Source organism: Ammospiza nelsoni, chromosome 4, assembly GCF_027579445.1.
Source record: "Ammospiza nelsoni isolate bAmmNel1 chromosome 4, bAmmNel1.pri, whole genome shotgun sequence".
NCBI lineage: Eukaryota > Metazoa > Chordata > Aves > Passeriformes > Passerellidae > Ammospiza > Ammospiza nelsoni.
Window position 1 is genome coordinate 35,816,296 of NC_080636.1, and position 22,242 is coordinate 35,838,537.

General features: G+C 35.4%; 1 protein-coding gene across 1 annotated transcript in view; it reads left to right on the top strand.

The window, feature by feature from the left end:
- Nucleotides 1–2,610: 2,610 nt before the first annotated feature.
- Nucleotides 2,611–22,242, top strand: part of GPM6A (glycoprotein M6A) — a 112,056-nt gene continuing 92,424 nt past the window's right edge. Inside the window, exon 1 of the mRNA XM_059470278.1 lies at nucleotides 2,611–3,157. Within this exon, the coding sequence (XP_059326261.1) occupies nucleotides 3,121–3,157 (37 nt within the window). The 5' untranslated portion in view covers nucleotides 2,611–3,120. The remainder of the gene's footprint in view (nucleotides 3,158–22,242) is intronic.

Genomic DNA, 22,242 nt, shown 5'->3' on the forward strand with positions numbered 1-22,242 from the left:
TTGCTGCTTAGAAAGTCACATCCAGCTGGCATTTTCTGCTTTGGTTTGTTATTCTGTGTAAGACTTGCAGAGCTTTTCTGTTCTTTGGCTTTAGGATTAACATCTATTCATAATTTAATCTTGAAAGGTCCTTGGAGCAGTCTAAAGAAACATTCAGGAGACAGATTTATGTTTCAACCTTTGTTAATAAAGTGCAGTTAAATATGAAAGAAGCTTACATGAAATCTCTTTCACATTCTCTCTGTTGCTCACTCTCACACAAGCTGTGCGGATGACCAGTTAACAGCACCTGAAACTAAGCAGAGTTCTCTGAAGAAGGAGCTTTGGCACTTACATAGCTTGGAGGAGTTGCTGTTTAACAGGAGGATCTGTCAGTATCTTCATTAACAGTAATATTTACAACGAGAAATAGAGTGTTGTAGGGGTGGGAATAAAACTTCAAGCCATTTTTTGTCAATGTCACACTTTGTTTCATCAATTACAGTGATTTCATCTTAACCTTTGGCATGTGATTGTAGTAGTCTTTTTGGGAAGTTAAAAATCCTGGAATTAAAATTAAGGTGTGTGTGAACCTGATGTGAAAATGACCATAATGGAAAGTAAGATCAAGGATTCATTCAGCTCAACATCTCATATACTTGTGCCAAAAGCATTCTGTCTTGGAAGTAGTATAAGAAATGGCTAAAACTTTTTCATATTCCTCTACTCCCTAGTAATTTGCAGCTCAGTGATTTCATATCCATGAATCCTTGCGATTCAGATTCTCCTTGTTATTTTGTTGGGTTCTTTTCCCCCTCTACAAGAGCCTGCTACAACAAGTTTCCACAACTTAAATACATGTTGTATAATATGCCTTTGTTTACTTCTGGGCCTACTTTCTTTGCAGTCCTGTCCCTTTGTTGAGCAAGTTGTTTCTTCCTGACCCTTTTATGTCACTCAAGATTGTGCCATCTTTATTGTATCTTCTCCCAGTTACCTCTTTCCAACCTTTATTCTTTTTGTTTCCTGTAATATTTGGAAAAAGCTTGTATGTTTGTTTCCAGGAACAAAGTAATTTGGTTTCATCAGTGACCTATATATTCCATTGTTGCAAACATCCCTGTTGAGGATGTTGGTAATCTCAAATATTTGGTGCTATTCAGAAATGCAACTTAGAAGCAATGTGCCAGACTAGGTAAAATCTTTGCCAGACTGTCTTTGAAATATGAAGATTTGTTAATGCTTATCTAAGAAAAGGTTTTGAAGAGAAAGAATAGCAGAGGAGACTTACACAGGAGATCTGTTTTAAAGGAAATATGTCTCTCCTAAAAACCTGTCTAAAAGAATAATTCCTAAAAAGATGAGAACCGCTTACATCCTATGGTGCTTGGAGCACTTCTATATGTATAGATCTTCTCAAAGTGTTGATTTTTAAATGATCAATTAGATCTGAGAAGTAAAACAACTGATAAGTTTTTTTCAGTTATTCCAAAAAATAGAGCCCTACAAACATGAATTAAAAGGGAAAAAAAAGATAGGAAATGTGTTGATTTTCAAATAATGATTCAGTTAATTATATAAATGCATTTAACTTCATACATGATAATTATTCTGATGCAAACAGTTTTTTTACAGATTTATATGCAGACAGGGTAAAAAACAACAAAAACCCCAACAATAACTCCCCCCGCCCCCCCCAAGCCCCTCCCTAAACAAAATCCCAAACAAAACCCAACCAGGCAAAGTAAACAACTTTTTTTTTTTTTTTGTGGCTCAGAAGGCAGAACTAAGCCAATGTATTTAGACAGCATAAAGTAAATGGATGAGCTATTTATCATATGTTAATAGGAGTTTTCAGCCATAGTAGTATTTATTTTTGTTTAAGTTTTAGTCACTTCCCCTAGAAGGATGAGAAGTTAAACCTGCAAAGAAAAATTGAAATTGTGTTCAGTTTGCACTTTTGGTGAAATAATGGAAGTCTTAAAATGATGAAATATTACTCTGTAGACAAAGGTACAAAAATGCTAATTTATTGCTAGACTGCAGCGTCCAATTTGCATTCCAAATCAGACTGCAGAGCTCCCCAAATTAGTAGGTGCCCTCACAGTGTATTTAACCTATGTTTTCCCAGAACAAACTCCTAGAAGTGTATGTGTCTGTATGTGCTTCCTTGTGTACATACCCACATGTGGTGCTTCACCATTTTAAGATCCGGTTATTTTAAAAGAGCTTTGAAGAAAGCTAATTTGAGATATGAGGAATCAGATAAAGAATTGATGCAAGAACTGCTTTAAACCTCTGAACTGCCTCTAAATTCCTGTTTACTGTGACAATGAGGATGTGTACAGTACATAAAATTTGCAATGATTATTGTCTTGTGTTGAATTGTGCCTGTGTGTGTAAACACATATACATACACGCAAAATTGTATTGCTATAAAGATATTTTTTAGAATACTGTTAGGGCAATAGTGTATATTTGTGGTTAGTTCCTGATGATACAGATATATGAGAAGAAGAGAAATGAAGAGTCATATTATTCTTAAATGTGCTGATACGGGAGGAGGGGGAGAGGCGGGGGGAGAGAGAGAGAGAGAGAAAGACAAGTAATACAGCATAAAGAACCCACAGGCATTTGGGCTTTCCCACTTCAGTAGCAAATAGGGGGAATTATGGGTTGGTGGTCTGCTTTCCCTTAGGAGGACACTCCTCCATCTGTTTTCAGTACAGCCTGTTTCCAATTTAAACACAGATTTCAATACAAACCTCGATTTCTTTACTCCATTTTATATGCAAAGTGAGGCTTATGAATCGGTGTCATTGCTGTAAGGGCTCAGACCAAATTTCCCCCCAAAATTCACAGGCTGTTCATTTGAATACCTGCTTACAGTGGTACACAATGGGCAGCTTTGAGAAGAAAAATTGATAATCTTCACGGAAGAGTAATTTGAATGAAATTACACTTGACAGCCTGTCTCCAAGCAAACAAGGAGAGTGAGGGAGCCTTAGCTAAGCTCTGAGGACTTGCCTTAGCCTCTGCCGTTGGAGCTTCCCAGGGAAAAAAAAATCCACACTTTTTCCTACATCTGACTGAAGCTTTTGATTAATTCTCTGTAGCTGTTTCTAGTGAAGAAAGGTAGCCATGGAAGAGAATATGGAAGAGGGACAAACACAGAAAGGTATTGTGTTAAAATTGCTTTTTCTTTGCATGGAGATAATTATTTTGCTGTTCTTTATTTGCCTTAGCAGCGTGCTGTAAGGTTGGGGAATCTCTGTATGTGGCAGATGGGGAAAGACATATTATTTTCATATTATTTACTTCATTTTTTTCTCTGCATTAGCACATAGCATTAAAAGAGTGACTTCCAGCTGATATCTAGCATAAAAAGAATCTAGCAAATTTTGCATCTGTACGAATAATGTTGCGAGCATTTAATGCAGCCTGCTTTGCAGACTAGTCTTTGTTAATGTTCATTTATTTCACGTTTTCACGCTTGTCTAGCTGGGTCAAGGGAGCCTAGAGTGAACTATGAGAGAGCTACTCACACAATATTTGGAGCTAGTTGCAGTTGGATATCTAACAATGTAACCAGTATTTACACCTTGAATGAGAATCCCATCTGAACAAAGACCTGGGGTATATTTTGTATGTATTAGGCAGTACTGAAATTTCCCTCTGCCTTTTTGCCACTTTGGTTTCGTAATGTGTTGCAGCAGACTTGCTATCGTTCCAATATTTGAATGGCATAGATTTGCAGAAATTAATTTTGCAGGCTGCAGCTGAAATTGCTTTAGCAAGACGTACACAGCATGTTCAGAGCATTTCTGTTCCACGGCTTCTGAATGAAAACAACTGAATGTTATGGGAGATGTTAGCACTTCAAAGTCCAATTTAAAGAGATTGTGGACAATTAATTAATGTGTGGATCTTTGGGAGACACAGTGGTTTCAGTCTTTTCACTTAAGTGTTATTCTGTACAAGAGACATAACAGTACTGACAGGAACCAAGGCTCTTTTAATTTTTCTGTACTGCAAGCACAAAGGGTAATCCTAGTGAATATTTGCTGTGTTATATTTTTATTCCTTTCATTTTACATTTTTTTAATTCACTTCTATTCTTTGAGGAGGATATAGGAAGTTGCCAAATAATTTAGCATAAATTGCCTGTAAAGGCATATTTTTCTCCACTGATGCCATATTCTGTTTTTCTGCTCCCTGATCAATCTGCTTCTTACATGTAAATGTCATGCTTTCTCATTATAAGTGACCCATTTAGACAGAATGCAGCTTTGAATTGTTTATGGTCTTGATCTAGATGCACAGTATATAGTCATGACAACATTAAAAGAGGGTATATGTGCTCCATGTGTATACACACTTATTTTTATAAATAAGTCCATTAGTACTTGATTATAGCAGTTTCTTCAGTTGAATTTTATCATTTGTATCAAATGAAAGCTAGAATAGAAAAGTACAGGACAGGTCAGTTTTTCTGTTTTGTTTTGGTTTGGTGTGGTTTTTTTCCTGAAGGTAAAAATCAATACCTTTACTCTATGATTCAATTTTTTTAGAGTACTTTACACTTAGAAATAGAACATATGCTTTTTTAAAAATTTCTGAAATGCATTCTTTTGCTTCTTAAAACTAGTAAATTGAACTGTGTGACCAAGAAATCAAAATATGTCATTGCTACCAAATGATGTTGCCTGAAGAAACAGTGTGAAATTCAAAATCCCTAAATTCTTATTAGGGAGAGGGGAAAAAAAAAACCACGGGGGAAAAAGAAAACACACAGAAAAAATTGATTTTTTTTATATTGAAAGAATTTGTTATTGATAAACTGTGTCCTCATTGTTCATATGATAAGCAGTTGACTGACCAATAGCCACTCAAAATGGTGTGATTAATAGTGTGATTACAACAGCTAACACTACTTACCCCCCACCCCCATTTAAAATGCCATGTGTTCAGCCTTTTTCCCCTTTAGTGGTACCCAGCTGTTGTCACAGACAGTGGCACAAGAATGATAAAAGCTCACATATCATATGTATTTTTCCTTATTGGTGTGAAAGGGGATGCTGCTTAGTTTCTGTCACCACACCTGTGAACTTGTCATTTCAAGATGTTGTGTTCCCCTGTTGGGTTATGACAACTTTAAGAATATATTTAGAGCTTCAAGAAAATTTGCAATTCAGGAGGAAAATTAAAAAAATATTTTCAGTTTTGAATTTTCGAAGGTGCTTGACTGTATGATAGGGAAGTATAGGGATGATTATGAAGTCCTGGATCTCCTTAAGTTTTGCATTTTGCGCTTGAAAAATATTGACTGGTACTAGTACGACATGATAGTTCTCTTTCATAGTGTCTAGGGTCTTTTTGCTTTCATTTAGTGTGATCTATCTATCTGCTGTGTGTTTAATTGATATCCACAGGATAGTTCCAGGTCATCCAGACCAATTTTGCTAATTGTAGTGTTTCAGATATATGGTAATTCATATATTCTATTTTTCATCCTTCTGCCATCTCGAATGAAAATGTTTCTTTCTCTTTTGTGATTTATACAAAATCAATGGGAGTATAAATTGTCACTGCTTATCGGCTCCTGTGCTTTTCACAGCAGATGCTTTGAACCTCCCACTGAACAGCATTACGTCTTGCTAGCAGCCATGATGGAAGTGAATAACTTCATATTGATGCATTTCATAAATACGACCAAGATAGCTCTAGCAGATTTGGAAGCCTTTATTTCTGAGAATTTTATCAAATAAGATATTCTTAAGTGCAAACATAATTCTTAACACAGTGGCTCCAAATAATGGCCTTTTGCCACAGTCTCTCAGCATGCTAATATTTAGTACTTATGATTTCTTTATGCCTGTATCTTGGAAAATTAAAAGCAGGGAAATACATCCCTTTTTTTTTTTTTTCTGAAAGTAATGAATTATTAGAAACACTTCAAAATACGGTTCATCTTCTCCCCTCCCCATTTTCTTTCTATTGGCTGCAGAAAATGTGTTTTCATACTGGCATCACTACCTTTAATATGGTTAAATGAGATAAGGCTGTTGCCCAGCAGTTTTCAAATATAAGGCTGTAAAAATTGAAACCAAGAATAGTTTCTATTCATAAAATTCCTGTTTTAAAATTCTGGAAGACTTGTTGTGCCCCCTCCACCCTATTTTTTTCCCCTTTGCTGGGAACTCAGTAAAGGTTGGGGAGGAGGTTTCAAAGGTATTTGCTCGGCGAGTATCGCTAGCTGTTCAAGAACTGAAAGTGTGTAGGAAGTCCGTCTCAAATACGAAGTAAATTAACACTAAAATATATTCTAGAAGGTAAAAAGCCATAACATCTCAGAAATACCAACTTGTTCACAATTTCTGTAAAACTGACATTATGCTACATCCTAGACTTCAAACATACTAAGACATTTAACTGCAGATTTACTGTCTGGAAAACCCAGGGTGACGAAACTGGGTTTATTTTTCAAAAAATATCAGGTCCACTAAAAGGCGGAAATTTCACTGATGTCTTCAGGGATGCATGCTAATTTTGAAAACCTCATGCATAAATTGCATGTGGCAGTGGTAGGTCTCAGCTGCCAGTGTTTGAAAGACAATGATGTCAAATGGATAGCTTTATGATGTGGAAAAAGGTATATTTTCAGTCCCTGCATTTCAGGTCTTCTCTCTGAGATAGCACTAAGACTGCAATGGTGTCCCCAGCCCCAGTTATTCATCCCAATCAAGAACTTTTCAGAGGGCAGGTACGGTAATTTTTTGCACTGTAAGGAACTTGGTACAGGGGAGTGAAAGATTATTCTCACCACAGTCTGTTTCAGAAAAAAAGAGAGAAGTTCTGGAGCACAGTAAACCATACCATTTGCACTAAATGGAAGATGAATTTTACTTTTTTAATGATTCAACCATAACTGCATTTTGCAGTTTGAATTCCTATGTAAAATAAACTCTTGGGAATGAATGGAGCATCATGTGTTTATAGAGCAGCAAACAGGAGGAAGAGCCTGATTTCACTTAAGCTTTCTTGGCTGTAGTATAGCTGATGCAGTTAAGATTTCACCAGTAGGATAGCAAAAAAAAAAAAAAAAAAAAAAAAAAAAGTAGTATTATTGTGACTACAAATGATTGAATGCCAGAAAATAATGTTTGGCCTGCATTAGCAATATAAGTGGATCTGCAGCCTATTATCAGACTTTTTGCATTTGTTGTCACAGCATACCAGTAAAGGAGAGCTTTAAGCAGAATGTTGGAAGAAAATCATAAGGAGACTAGGATGCTATCAGTAAAATGTACACACAGCCTCTACTTCTTCAGCCATGAGAGGGTAAATTGTTTCTTCTTACTTCAGTACTCTTTGGAAAATGGCAGACTGACTTAGTAGGATAGTACAGAGAAGTGAAATGAAATTAAAATTATGAATGAAAATTATGTGTTTTATTTCATATTAAGAAATACCAACAACCAAACAGTCCAAACACTGCTGACATCCTTTCTAAGTTAGTCTTCTAAATCTTCATATTTACCTCTAAGAGAGAATTATTTTCCTTCTGTTTTGAATGTTGTTGCAAAGTTGGTTAAAATAAGAGTGAGGAAATCCCAGTATTTTGCAGTTTGATTTTGTTTGGTGACAATACTTGTAAATAAAGCAGAGGAGTTATTTTTTGTTCTTTGGTGTAAATGCCACACTGAATGACAGTCATGCTTGTATCTTCAGTTAGATCCTTTTTATGTTGTTAGCATTCAAAAGGAACTTGGAAATAGTGTTTAAATTTGGCCTTATGAGTAGCAAGGAGCGGACATTTGTGGGCGATATTCTCCATACAAATCTGGATTTGTAGTGCTTGATTCTTAAAGAAAACATGGTGAGCAGAGGTCAATCTCTATTTACTTTGGGAATATCTTTTCAACGTAGTAGGCTTAGTTCCCAAGCTTGTGTTCAGATTGGATTTTTGCAAGTTGCTTGAGAGTGGAATGGTCTTAACTTTCATCATGTTTATTGTTTCCTGTCCTTAAAGGTATGTGTGTTATAATAAGAACGTCAGATTAAATACTCACTTAACAGTTACAAAGTCACTACCAGAGTAAATAAATTTCCTCTGTAATCAATGCTAAATATGGAAATAAATTTCAGCATCTTGACAAACTATCTCATTGTATTTCCTGCTTAGTATTCCTTAGTAGTCAATCAATATGGTTTATTAAGGAAAAATGGAATAACAGTCAATATGAAGGTAATTGTTCTAATACTGTAAGAGTTATTCTCCTTTATGTACTAACTCTGGGCTACCTTACTTAATATTCTTACATAAGGAGCCCTGACTCGTGGAGCTGTAATTTGAATGTGTTATTATTCAATACATTAAGCTTTTATTCTAAGATAATGATGTAAATAAATTTAGTCTTGCTTGCTTATTTAATCTTTAACATTGAATGTCTCTATTAATAGCAGAAAACTTTGTATTTCTTACAGGCTTAACATTATACTAGTCCTAGGCATGAAAATCCAGCATTAAAGGACTTAATTATAATTTTATATACACTCTTTCAGGGCAAAAAACATTCCAACTGCCCCAAGGCAGAGTGAATCCTCAATTCAATGTGTGAAAATTTAAGTCTTCATGGTTATTTTGACACTTGGATGTCAATTTCATAAATAAGCTATATTAAAATGATTTTTCATAGGAGATGTAAATGCATAGGAAAAAAGTGTTGAATGTATTTTAAATTATTGATTTACAATAATTAGTGAAAAAATACCACATCAAAATAGCAATATGAATTTATAAGGAGCTTTTTTGACAGTTTGTGAAAGTAAAGGCTCACCTTTGGGGAAAAAGGGCTATTCTGGGTTTCCAATTACTCTAAAAATAGGAAATATGAAGAACAATACTGTAGAGGCAGCAAAATTAAATTTGATTCAGCTGAGTGGTTAGGTTCCTTATGGAGAAGGATTGAGAGATTGTTATACTTAACATACAAATTATTTTCATTTTAGATTGTGACTGTGCATTAATTTCTGATCAGCACCTGAAACAATTTGGCAATGTGACTTTGTAACCTGTTTTAAGTAGCCTGCCACTGCACTAAAATTCAACATGGAAGAATGGAGGAAATGGTACTGGCCTCACATAACCATAATGTTTGCTTTCTTGACAAAATCGTTTTTACCTATTTTTTCTCTCCAGATACATAGGTGAGAGTATGCTGTTTCCTCCTAGTGGTTTTATATGGAGGACTGAGTAGAAAATGATAAAAAAACCAACCATGTTTTTGGGCTGTTTTGCCTCATATTTTAAACACTGTGAATGATTTTATAAAATCCATGAAGAATATAGGCACCTGATAGCCATTAAAAACAGAATGTAAAAAAGGCAAAGGTGAATATTGAACTTAGATGAAATACTTTGTCAGTTAATATTCTGTTTGTCAATTCTATTTCAGGAGAATTTTCAGCCAATTCAAGTGACTAAAATGCAAAATTCCTGCTAATATCTTATCACATGGCCAATTTCTGAGACAGGCAGCAAGTCCCACATTGATGTGCTGGCACAAATCTTTCTCATGTGGGAGTGAGGAGTTAGAGAGACTTGAGTTCCACTGTGCAAGGAATGAGGAATCAGTCTTGTCATTTTCTCAGCTGCAGAGGGATCAAACTCAGAGCATCAAAATTGAGAGAGTCAAAGGTACACACCAAGTAGGAATTAACAAAACTGGGAACTAGTGTGTACATGTGCTCTAGGGTCTTATGGAGGAACACCACTGACACAAAAAAATGGCTTATGTATTCTCTTAGCTTGTCCATGGTAACACTTGTGCTTCAATGCATTAGTCCCAAGAAGGCTAATTTTTGTCTTTTACTTTTTTCCCCCTCTAAAATTTTCATGTCCTTCTTACTAGTTATCGTGTGGGAGTTCAGTACTCCTTCCAAAATTTATACTTCAGCCATCTGGAACAACATTTTTTCAAATAACAGTTGCTGAAATGCAACTACTAAATGCAAGCATTACTCTTCTTTTTACATTTGTAATGCACCTTATATTTGCACTTGGACAGTTTCTGAGGACTTTTTTATTTGGTTCACATAGTGAAAGTTTCCATTTTTTTTTCCACAGTAGTGATAACAATACAATTATTCAGCAAAGGAATATCACAATACATTTAGTATCAATTTTTAAATTGAGCAGTGCATTCACTGAGGTTCTGGTACAAAACTAGACCAACAAAAATGCATTTGCTACATTTTTGGTGTATGAGATTTGCAGAAAGGTACTACTGCAAATCTCTACTAAGTACTACTAGAGTACTAAGGTACTACTAATTTTAAAATAAACTTAAGGCAAAAATATTTTTTCCCCTCACTTTTCAGTATCTTCCTATCTGTACCCTGAGTGCAGTTGTTTTTTTTTTTTTTAAATTCATCTTAAGAAAAAAGAAAAAAAGTAGCTCTTTTTGATTGTTGTCCTGCTTTTCATTTTTCTGTGAAAGCACTTTCTTTTCTTTCTTTTGCTTTTACTTTTCCATGCCTGGAAGACATGGAAATTAAATTCTGCAGCATTTTAAAATCTCTTCTGGGAACATGTAATAGAAGATGACAAGTGCTGGATGTTTATTAATTAAGTCATAGCTGGTCACATCCTACTTCTCAGGTTGCAGAAGAATGATTTTATACAGGCAAAATTGGACATTAAGGAGGAATCTAAAGGAAGAGAGTAGTAGCATAGCTAAGTGATTAGGCAGGGATTGCTCTGCACGAAGGCACAATGAGAAAAAAGTAGAGATTGATGATTGTGCTGATAGAGGTTCAAGAGAGGCAATATGAACGGAAGAAGAAAGGAATAAGCAGCAGAATTTGAAATACCTTTGGAGGCTTCAGAAGTCTGAAATTGATACGGTAATAGGGGAATCATATGATCATTTATGGCAAAACAGACCTCTGAGGTCATCCGAACCAACCATAACCCTAGCACTGACAAGTCCACTACTAAACTATGGTGGAAAATTATATTAGAGTTGAAAGAACATGTATGTTTTTCATAAGTTAATAGAAGCATACATTTGAATTATCTTTTTTAAATAGTGAACAATTATTTTAAGCACATTTTTCTCCCGCAAGTAAAACAGCAACTATGTTCATGGCTACTAATAATACCATAAAATTACTATGGTCATATTGTAACGGGGGCCAGTTTCTAGCTATTTAAGACTACAAGTGAGGGCAAAGGGAGAGTAAGTCTAGTTTGATCTTAAAGTGATGAGAGATAGGAAAGATTCTGTTAGTTGGAAAAGGAAAGTATACCACTTCACATTCACAGAAAAGAGTTATCACAATTGGCCTGTTGGCCTAGTTTATCTGGTTAAGGGAGCTGGTATTGCACCCCCTTGCTTAGCAAGCCGATGCAGCCAGTGTAGGAGGCTCCACAGTGTAGTGGCACCCTCTGCTACTGGTGAATCACTTTATGTAGTTTGTCAAAGCCTCCCACCCCCTGCTCTCCTACCAAATCATCTCTTACTCTATTAAGATACATGCCATTGTGAGCACCTGGCATAACTTTGAATCTATTTAAAAGCATTTAGAAAACAACTATGTGAAGAGCTTGGAGGATATCTTTGCAGTTCTCAAGTGAGGAGATTTTGACCATAGCTAAGAATGTAGTTTTGCTTATTTTTATTCAGGAGTAGATCCTGAGGTTCTGATGCCATGGTTTTGGTTGGTACTGCAGGGTGAGATGAGGAAACCCATCCAAACTGAGTACTTATTCCTATGCTTGGATGGCACAAAGCTCTCTGACTCTCATGTCTCCTGAAGAAAGCTATTACATACACCCTGTTGTGTTCTGCTTCCATCTGCCACATTGTTTGTTCCCAGTCTCTTTTACCCAGTCTTTTTTATGACTCATCTCACATCATACAACCTTCAAAAGATTTTCAGCTCTGAGACAGGGAAAGTTACTGTCAGTACCATGAATGCTTTGGGAACATTTGTGAGTTATCTAAGTAACAGTGAAGTCATTCAGTTGAGGATTGCTTTCCTTGTTAGTGAATGGTGATAGAGCAGGTAAAATTACCTTAACCTGTCCAGCAAATTAATCCTTGCCTTTTGCCACTTAGAAACCATAATGTGTCTTAGTTTATATGTACTAAGTGATATATATTCAGCAACTCCTTGCTCTTTGCTGGTCTGCTTGTTCTGCAACCTCTGTGATGAAAATTTATTTCCAGTCACATTTTCCTGCATAATTTATTTACCATGTTCATGACACAGCTTGGAGTTGGGATCTGTTCTCTGAGATGTTTGTTTGATTTGCTCCCTTTCCAAAGGAGGAGGTGGGGAATGGCTGAGATGAACGTGCTGCTGTCACTTGGACCAGAAAAATTCTTCTGTGCCTTATCTGAGTGTAGTGTTAAACAGGCCAGGCAGCTGCAGTAGGAGAGGATGCAGTATCTGATACTGGGTGCAGTGAGCCCAAATACAGCCTATCTGCTGGATTAATCCATTGTGGAAAACCTTAACTGACCACAGAAATAATTTTTAATTTTACTGATAATGATCATGATAGTAAAATAAAATAATATTTTGAAATCTGTATATGAAAGAACTTATAAACTCTAAATGATAGTGTTTTTCAAAAACATTATAACCAATAAAGAACATGTACTTGAGCTTATGGGAGTAATGGGGTGATGAGTCATTGTAAATAGTAACTCAATATGCATAACTGGGGATGAAAGTAAATGTCTGAAATTGCCTTGAGAAAGGGACCATTGACTACTAGCCACTGTGCTGGTCATGAAGGTATTCAATTATATTATTGAACATTGTGTTATTGATTTTTAAACTGAGTAGCTTTAGTGTGAAATGCTTCCTGCTTAAAATGGTTTTCCTTTGTTCATGATTTGTTGATAAACCAGTCCCATATAGAAAAGGAATTTATGTTTCTAGCTGATTGACACAAATACAGTGATTTACTTTAGTATTAATTAGTCTGAGTATATTAGATATATAAAATGCTTTTCCTATTTGTTGTGGCATTTCAATACAGCAGCACAATTATCTTCAGAGAATTTCTCAGCCTTCTAATTTTTTACTGACTCACTAACCACTGCTTCTGACCAACATACACTTTTGACATTATAAATAAACATAACCATGATTTCCCCCACCTTTCCTCTTAGTAGCAGATTGCAGTTCCTTGGAAACACCTGCAGGTTGTCTTTGCAGTTCTCCTGGTAGTCAGGAGTCTTATTGCCATGTTACTTAACTAGATGGTTGAACTAGATTAAAAGAGTGTCTTGTTCATAATCAGCTTGACATATACTCCTCTGAGTCACAAAACATGTCTACTATTTAGTCTTGACTTCAGTTTGCTACCTTATATTTGCTACTTATATATGCTTCCTAATTTTGCTGGAAAACTCATAATTCTGCTAAAGCATTAAGGATCCCTTTTATCCACACTGCCTACCAATGTTGTAGAAAATACTAAGATTTGCTGTAAGTGCACGTATGGCCCTTCATTGCTTCCAAAAATTGCAGACATCAGTAAATCTGGAAATCTGAACAATCAATGACCAAAGCTCTGATTTTGCGAAGACAATCACTGAGGTTGTGGTTCAATCCCTGTGTGGGCCATTTACTTAAGAACTGAACTTGATGATCCTTGTGGGTCCCTTCCAACTAAGAGTATTCTGTGCATCTAAATGTACATCTTTGATGCCATGCACTGTGGGTAATCCCATTGGTTTTATACCAATATAAGCAAAAAGGAAGCACATGAGTATGTAAGATTAAGACCTAACAATGCCATGGAGTAATTTGCATGTTGCTGTCAGGTTTTTGGCAGGATATCTGTGAGAAGATATGATTATGCAATTTAAAAGGGTTTGAGAGGAAACTGGAAGGAAGGTTGAAAGGAGTTTTCTTATCAGCTGAAGGGTTTTTTTTTTTGTTTGTATCATATGTTATTACTACGATTAATATGCTTTCGGTCTCCTGTGGCTGTCAGCAGTTTTTGAAAAAATCATATTCTTCCTAGATCCTTTTTTTTAAAGGTTTTTGTTTGTAGTCTTCTTTTGAATTAGTAGAATTTGGATTTACTTGTGGGCAGGGTATACTGGACCTTCTAGTGGTATTGAACAATTTGCTGTGTGTCCTGTTCACATACTTAAGCCAAGATGATCATCAAATTTGCTGTGCAGATGGAATTTTTCCCAAGGCAGGCTACTAGTGACCTTCTTTTTACCTTTTTTTTCTGCAACATGGTCTGCTTTCTAAGATTATCTGGGAGTTTATTTTCATTAAATTCTTGCTTCTAGTGCAAGACTAACACTGGTGTTTTTCCTCTTGCTGTCCTCTTGTAACAAAATATAGGTGATCTTTGAATGTAGGTCTGGACCAGCATGTTGGTTATTTGCCTGTATTTTTGGGTAGAATGGAGAAGATTTAATAAATCCCTCTGAACTGGACATCTTTTACAAGGTTTTCTTTTATTAAAAGGTTCTGGACTCTGTCTGAGCACTATGCATTTTTTCCTGAGATTTTTACCATATTAACTGTGCTGTTAAACATTTTAAAGGGAAAAAAGATACTATATTCAGATACATGTAGAATTTGTGTATCTTCTATTTTTATGATACCACTTTATTAATATAGATAAAATTAATAAAAAAGGATGCTCATCACTGTGATGATCTTAAGAATTCAGTAAAACATGTATACTTCAACCACACCCATGACATGTGGCACAAAGGCCAGAAAATCAAAATTAGTTTCAGCTGTTCGGCAGCATATGGAGGCTACCTTTTCTCAAAGATGTTATCTTGCAATTTCTCCAAATTATTCTAGATATATGAACATTGTTCACTAGTGAATAGACTGGAGTAATTATAATCTAGTGGTGGGTAGGTCTTTTAGGTCAGCTGTGTTTATGCTTGTGGTTCAGACAAGATATTTTTCTCCCCCCTCCCCATCTGGTACATTCATCAAATATTTAAGACACAGGGGAACCTGTTAAGGACATTTGGGCTCTTTTATCTGCTTTATGGCTGCATTTATCTAATGGGGACTTTTACTGTTAATATTTTTTCATTTTGATCTGTTACATGTCTATGCCATCTGTATTGTCTGCACTTCCAGCAGATATCTTTCCTTTGTTACATGTCATATCCCCTTCTAGACGAGTGCATCTACTTTGTTACATAATTCTTCACAGTATGAACTTTTAAAATCCAGTTTGGACACCACTGAATGGATTTAGTGATTGTAATATGTGGATTTCAAGACTTTAAAGAACCTGTAGCTAGCTGTTGGTGGGTGTGTTTTTTGAACATTATACACAACCAAAGAGCTGAAATACACTTTCCTGAGAGCAAACTAGCTAGGTTCCTGCCTGGGGAGTTACCTTCTAATACACAATTATTCCTGCTTGTCTGTTTTGATTTATTCATTTTACTCTTTTTTTTTTTTTTTTTTTTTTTTTTTTTTTTTTTTTTTGACTCCATACTAACTCTGTATTTCAAGCTGGAAAGATGGACTGTCTCCTACTGGAGGTGTGAAAGTACTGACACTCCAGAATCCCTGATCTGCAATCATTCCAATAATCTAATACCCTGACAAGGTGATAGACTTCGATATTGTTACAGAATTGTGGTCGTTTTATTTCTAAAGGGATAATTTTACTAGGCTTTTTGTGGTCCTTCAGGGACAATGAATTACACAATGGCCCAGATGTAACAAGCAATATGTAGCAGTTATTAAAGTAAAATATTGCACTCATCCTCACTGTCCTTAACCTGTTAACGTTTTCATTTTTTTTCCTTAAGCATCTCAGTGTGATAAACTGTATAATTTAAAAGTTTTCCTACTGAAGTGTGATTAGGAATAATTTGACTGGGGGTAGAATAGATGCAGAATATTTTCAGGTAAGCATAGTCATAAATTATAGAACATTTGCATAGAATTAATAACATGAAACAAATTTCTCCTTTGTAAGTGGGAAAACATGTTAGAAACTTCCACAACAATTCATTCACCCTTTTCAGAATATGAAAAACGTTCAATTTTTTAAAATTTCAATGATGTTATGTAAAAATAGCATAATTATTTGCATTTGCTATGTGCAGTTGCTTTGACTCTGTTTTTGTTCTTTGTCCATTATGACTCATTTTATGAAATTGTTTGTTTTACCTTTGTTAAGAAGAACTAAGAAAACACCTCTTTTCTTGGTGTCTTTATGGTTATTGAGGTAGAATAGCAGTTGCTCTGTCAGTGTCACAGTGTTTATTTTAATCTCTGAATTAATTTTCTTGGTTGCTAGGCAATTCTACTTCATAGATTTAATGGAAATGACTAATTCAGTGTGCTCTCATTTCATAATAGGCAATCGTTTGCATTAAAACTGAAACTAGGTTTCTCTATGACATAATGTTTCACAAATACTACTGCCAGTATACAATTTTATTACTTTAGTGAACAAATTATTAAAATTTCTGTTGTCCAGTCCTGTATTTCTTGCACAATCCAACAAAGCTGTTGTAAATGTAAGGTATTCAAAAGAGGGAGAATTGGGATTTTACATATATGTAGAGGGCAAACACATGCCCTAAGGTCTGACATTTTGGAAATTTTTTAAGGCATCTTATGGAGATGGTTCTCTAGTATGTATTTAGAGCTGGTATCAGTTAAGTCTTTTTACATCCTCAATGGCAGTGGTGTAATTAATAAGTGCTTTGTAGCTCAGTTACTCAGCCTACAGAAGTATTCAGCAGATGCTGCTTATTAGCAGTACATGGAAGTTCAAAAATAGGTATGAATATTCAAAGTAATAATAGCCATATTATTAAGGAAAACATCTCAGCACTTGGTTATTCTGGAGGTTTTTCATACTGAAAAACATAATGCCTGAGAACAGTTTCTTTAAGATTTAGAATATTGTTTCTGCTATTTTGATACTATTCCTATTTAAGGACAAATATGTAGGAAAACTACTTTAAATGAAGCTTCTTAGGTTCCTCTGTATCAGGGTAGTGCAGGCCTCTTTCATTTTGTTGCTACCAGCTATGCTTTCATTTATTCTGAGCTATCATCTGCTTAAATACTGTCTTTCAGCTTGCTATCTCCATTTTGCTCCTATGTCTCCATGCTGGGGGGCTGCACAGCTTAAAAATGAATGGAACCCACCCTCTTCTGTAGAAGAATAAAGGATTCTGTGGGCCAGACAGCCTGTGGTGTACTCTAGTATTCTCTGGCCTTCTGATGTTGGTTCAAGGTTTATCAGTTCAATTTCTTTAGCCCAGAACATCATTCTGCATGCTTATTTGCTATTTATTTTCCTTCTCCTTAGTTTATCTTACATTTGTATTCCTGACTGCAGCCACCTTTTTGTACAGTTAGTGTGCTGAAGACCACAACTGATTTAGTTTAGCTATATAGTTTGTGGCCATCAAAACACTAAATTCTAAGTCCAGTTCACAAAGACATAATATTTTATCAAGATTTGGAATGCTGTATATTTTAATGCTTTTTTTACTTAATACACAGTCTTTTAGTACCTATTAATATAAAAACACTCTAGAAAAATCTCCCAGTTGCTATCTTACACCTTTAATTACCACCTCATGATTATAAAGTAAGCAGTGATACCCATGCTATTTTTGAGCTTTTTAATGGATTTGAGAGAAAACAAATTTCAAAAATCGCACAATTAAAAGTATTTAAAGCTTTTTTTGAAAGGAAATAGGAAGAAAAAATTAGATCACTGAACTGTATGCCTAACAGAAAAAAAATTGGATTTGTTCAGTTTTTTGTTTTATTTGAGCTAATAAGATGGGTAGTTAGCCAGAATACTTGCAACTGTAATGGTAATGGACACTGAAAGCAAAAAGTTGGCTCGTTTGTATTCAATACATACTTGTGAGACTGTCTCAGTTTTTGTAAATGAGAGGTGGAGTATGAAGCCAAAATGAATAAGATTAGATTTATGTCAGTGAACTCTCCTAACTCATTTTAATCTATTTTAACATTTAAAGAAAGCAGTACTGAGATGATAGTTTTCTGTTTGTGGAACTGGGTTATGAAACTCCTGCAACAGAAGCATGAAAATGTTAATGTGAGTGAAAGCAAACCTCTAGGGAAAATGAAACAAATTTCTTAATGAATATACTCCATGTCCCTGGCTCCACGAGGCAGAACACTTACTTGAATAAACTGGTTGCCAAAGAAATCTCTTTAGTGTACTAACTTTACAAAATACCAACAATTGCCTTTCAACAAATGGGATAATGGGAAAAACCTTCAAAAATCAAATCAAAGACCTCCAGGTAGTTTCAGCAGTGTGCCTCATCCATGGGTATGAGCAGACATGAGTTCTCTTTTTATGGGGATATTAGGAAAAGGTTTTTCACCCAGAGGGTGGTTGGGCACTGGAACAGGCTCCCCAGGGAAGTGGCCACAGCACAAAGCCTGATACAGTTCAAAAAGCATTTGGACAATGCTCTCCGGTACATGGTGTGACTCTTGGGGGCAGAAGTTGGATGGTCCCTGTGGAACCTTCCAGCTCTGGATATCCTATGATTTTATGACTCTCAGCAAAAGTACAAAATTACAAAAACAAAATATGTCATAGCAATATTTTTCATCATTCTTGGTAATTCTGAGGAATTCAATTGTTATGAAATAGTGACGGTATTAAAAGTTATGTTATTGGATTAAAAAGTAAGCTCTCTTTTCAGCCAGTAATTCATAAGTTACTCCTTTAGAGATAATGTTTTGTGAAATTACTGGGACATCATCTAAGATTCTGGATTGAGTTATGAAATATCTGAAACAGATTATTTGTTACATTACATTTTCCAGTTTGATTTGCAGAAATTACTACAAAATTATTTGCAACCCTGAAAAATCTTGCTGTAATTCACTGTGTCTTGATTTCTCATTTGTGAAAAGCAGGATAGGACATATATAAACTTTCATTTCTTCCAGTGAATTTGATTTGTTTATCACTTTAATTGGTGGTAGTATTTACAATTCTACAATGCAATCTCAGTTGAGTCATCTAGATATCAAAGCAAGATAAAGTGTGCTAGGGAATACTTACTAATTTGTAAATAAATAAATAAATTGCAGGCATTCAATGTTTTTTGTTAGTAAGGGTGAAATGCAGTGTAATTGAAGATTCTTTCCTGTCCCACCTTAATTCTTAATCAAACATTTTATTTAAATGAACAAAACTGAAGGAGTTGCATTCATTATACATATGGCATATGTGTTGTTAAAACGAAGAGTGACAGACCTTTGATTTTTAACAGAGACATAATGTAAGTCAGAGTGCTGTGATATACATATGGTGGATGTCAGTACAGCATGCCAAAGGAAGGAACAGTTCAGAAAGTTGTTAACTTCATTCCCTTCAAAAAACCTGAATTTCTTAATGATAATAATATGTGAAATGGAAAGTTCAGAATGGATACCTCCATACTAACCATTAGTACCTTTTTAAACTCATTTTACAGAAGTGGTACCCAACAGAGACAAATTAGCCTGTGTTTTCTTGTTTGTTAAAAAAAGAAAGGCATTTTCTTCTGATGAATGGCTATTTTTCTTTAGAAAGGTGATTGCAACATTTTCAGCTACTAAAATGATGACAAAATTTGTTCTGTCTTTGGCAGCAAAAAAATACAGACTTTTTATTATCAGCACATGATGAAGTATAAACCCAAATTTGAAGAAAATTTAAGGCTGAAAATTAACAGGCCTAACTTAACAGAAATATACTCAAAATACTGCTTTTTAGATGTGTTTGCTTTCTTTGAATATATTTGGTATACAGCCCATGCAAAGAGAGCCTCTGAGCATCTTCCTGCACGTGCATGTGATGTGGTCCCACCACGTCACATCCAGTCTCTCCCAAAACTGTAAGCACCACCATCTAATTTGTCTTAGTCGGAAGAATGCACTGTGGGGAACTCTACGCTGTTATAGCAAGATTTATGTCTGCTATTCAAGCTATCTTGTTTAAATTTTGTTTATAACCCATTCTTTAAGACTTCTGTCTGTTAAAAAGATGTACAATTAAAATAGTTGTAGAAATAACCAGTCTTCTCTATACCTCACTTCGTTGCAAGTTTGAAGTCCTTTTTAAAAGCAGCTCCAAAAATCCTGTGATATGAACAAAATCTCAGCAGTTTCATTACAAAAGCAAATTTCTGACCTTACTGGCTTCAATAAAAAATTATCCTTAAAATTACATTTATTATATATTTCATCAATAGAATATGGATTATGTGGAGGCTCTGACAATGCTGGTAACACTTTTGGCATGCATGGCCCCTATCTTTATTTTAATTTACTCTCTTCCAAAGAATTTGAAAGGTTGGTTGGTTTTATTTGCTTTATTTTCTTTCTTTTTTTATTTTTTTCTGTGATAAATATAAGTATTCTTCAGCCTTTGGTATTTTAGTTTTAATGTCAAAGCACATGATGGACCTAGTGTTTGCCACTAATGCGTTGAATAACATTGAAGAGCAGTTCTGCCCTCAGACAACAAATGTATTTAGAATGACTGAAAGCAATGTCAAACTATTACAGGCTTCCCTAGATATATAAAAGTAGGCAGAAAGGACTTATTGCAATTCAAACAGATGAAGTGTAGAATATAAAGTTTTCTGACTGTCTAGTATGTAGGTTGAGAAAATAGTGGATGGAACTTTATCTTCTACATCCAGTCAGAAATTGTAGTAGTACAGTTAGCTTGCTAGAGAGGATTAGTGATAATACTAGGTCAGTCCATGGAAGCATATTTCCAATAGCTTCCAGTCTTTTTTTCAAACATGAAGTATTCAAAAGAAGGATTTGCATTAATTTTTTACAAATTTGATACTAACATATGAAAATGCACATATGAATTCAAACATTTTAGAAAAGATTTTTCTCTTCATAATTCTATCTAATCTAATCTTATGGCAGTTTCTTAAGAAGTTTGAAGATTGGTTTTGGTTGTTTTTTTTTTCAATTTCTATTAATAAGTGTAGTGCTTTCTTTATATTGTGAAGTGCTACCCATCCAGGAGCCAAGCCCCACACAGCTGTTCACTCACTCCCCCAGCAGTGGGATCAGGGAAACCAAAAACCAGAGAACTTATGGGTTGAGATGAAGACTGTTTAATAGGGAAAGCAAAAGGCATGTACACAAGGAAAACAAAACAATAAACTAATTCACTACTTCTCATGGGCAGGCAGGTGTTCAACCATCTCCAGGAGAATATGCATAGCTGTGACTTGGAAAGACAAATATTCTAATTCCAAACATCCCTCCCTTACTTTATTTTCCCTACTTTATATACTGAGCATGATGCCACGTGGTCTGGAATATCCCTGTGCTCAGTTTGGGTCACCTGTCCTGGCTGTGTCCCTCCCCAGCATGGCAGGATGAAAAGCAGAAAAGGCCTTGGCTCTGTGCAAGCCCTGCTCAGCAATAACAAAAACATCTCCCCATTATCAGCCCTGTGTTCAGCACAAACCCAAAACACAGCCCATGCCAGCTGAAGAAACTAGCTCTGACCTGGCCAAAACCAGAATAAATATATAGAAAGCTTTTTGCCCACAATAAACACTGCTGTCTGTGGGGGAGAGATATACTGGTGGAAAAGGAAGTGAATTTATAGTAGTTTAGTTTAGTCATGAAACAGTGCTTTTCTGAGTCCCAGTTAGAGACAGGTAAAGTAGTACCAAAAGATTAGGAAATAAATGTTATTTGGGTCTGCAATCTGGGGCTTATAGTCATAGTAGGTTGTACTAGTGCACAATAACTATTTTATTCTTTTAATATAACTATACTGTAGTTGTACTGCGATTGTTAGACGAGCAGAGTATGTAACATTTTGAGAAACGGTTTGCCTTTCTCAGTTCTGTGAAACAAATTCCTGTAAATGATGATGAACAGACCTTTAAGAATATATTGTGAGAAAAAAGAAGGCATTTTTTAGAATTTTTACTTTTGCTGTGCAGCAAGCGTTGGGCCATGATTCAGATCATGAAGCAAAACAGTCCCATAAAGTTTCCTGTGCTGGCAACAGGGGTAGAGGATAGTTGTATGTTGGTATTCCTCACCAAGGGAAATTAGGAAAGATGAAAATGGAAAGAAATTGCTGCTTTCTCATGCCCCACTGTTCAGCAAAGCCAGGTAGATCTGAGGGTGAGCTGGTCAGGAAGAAATGAATGATTACCAATATTCATTACCACTGGAGAATGGAAG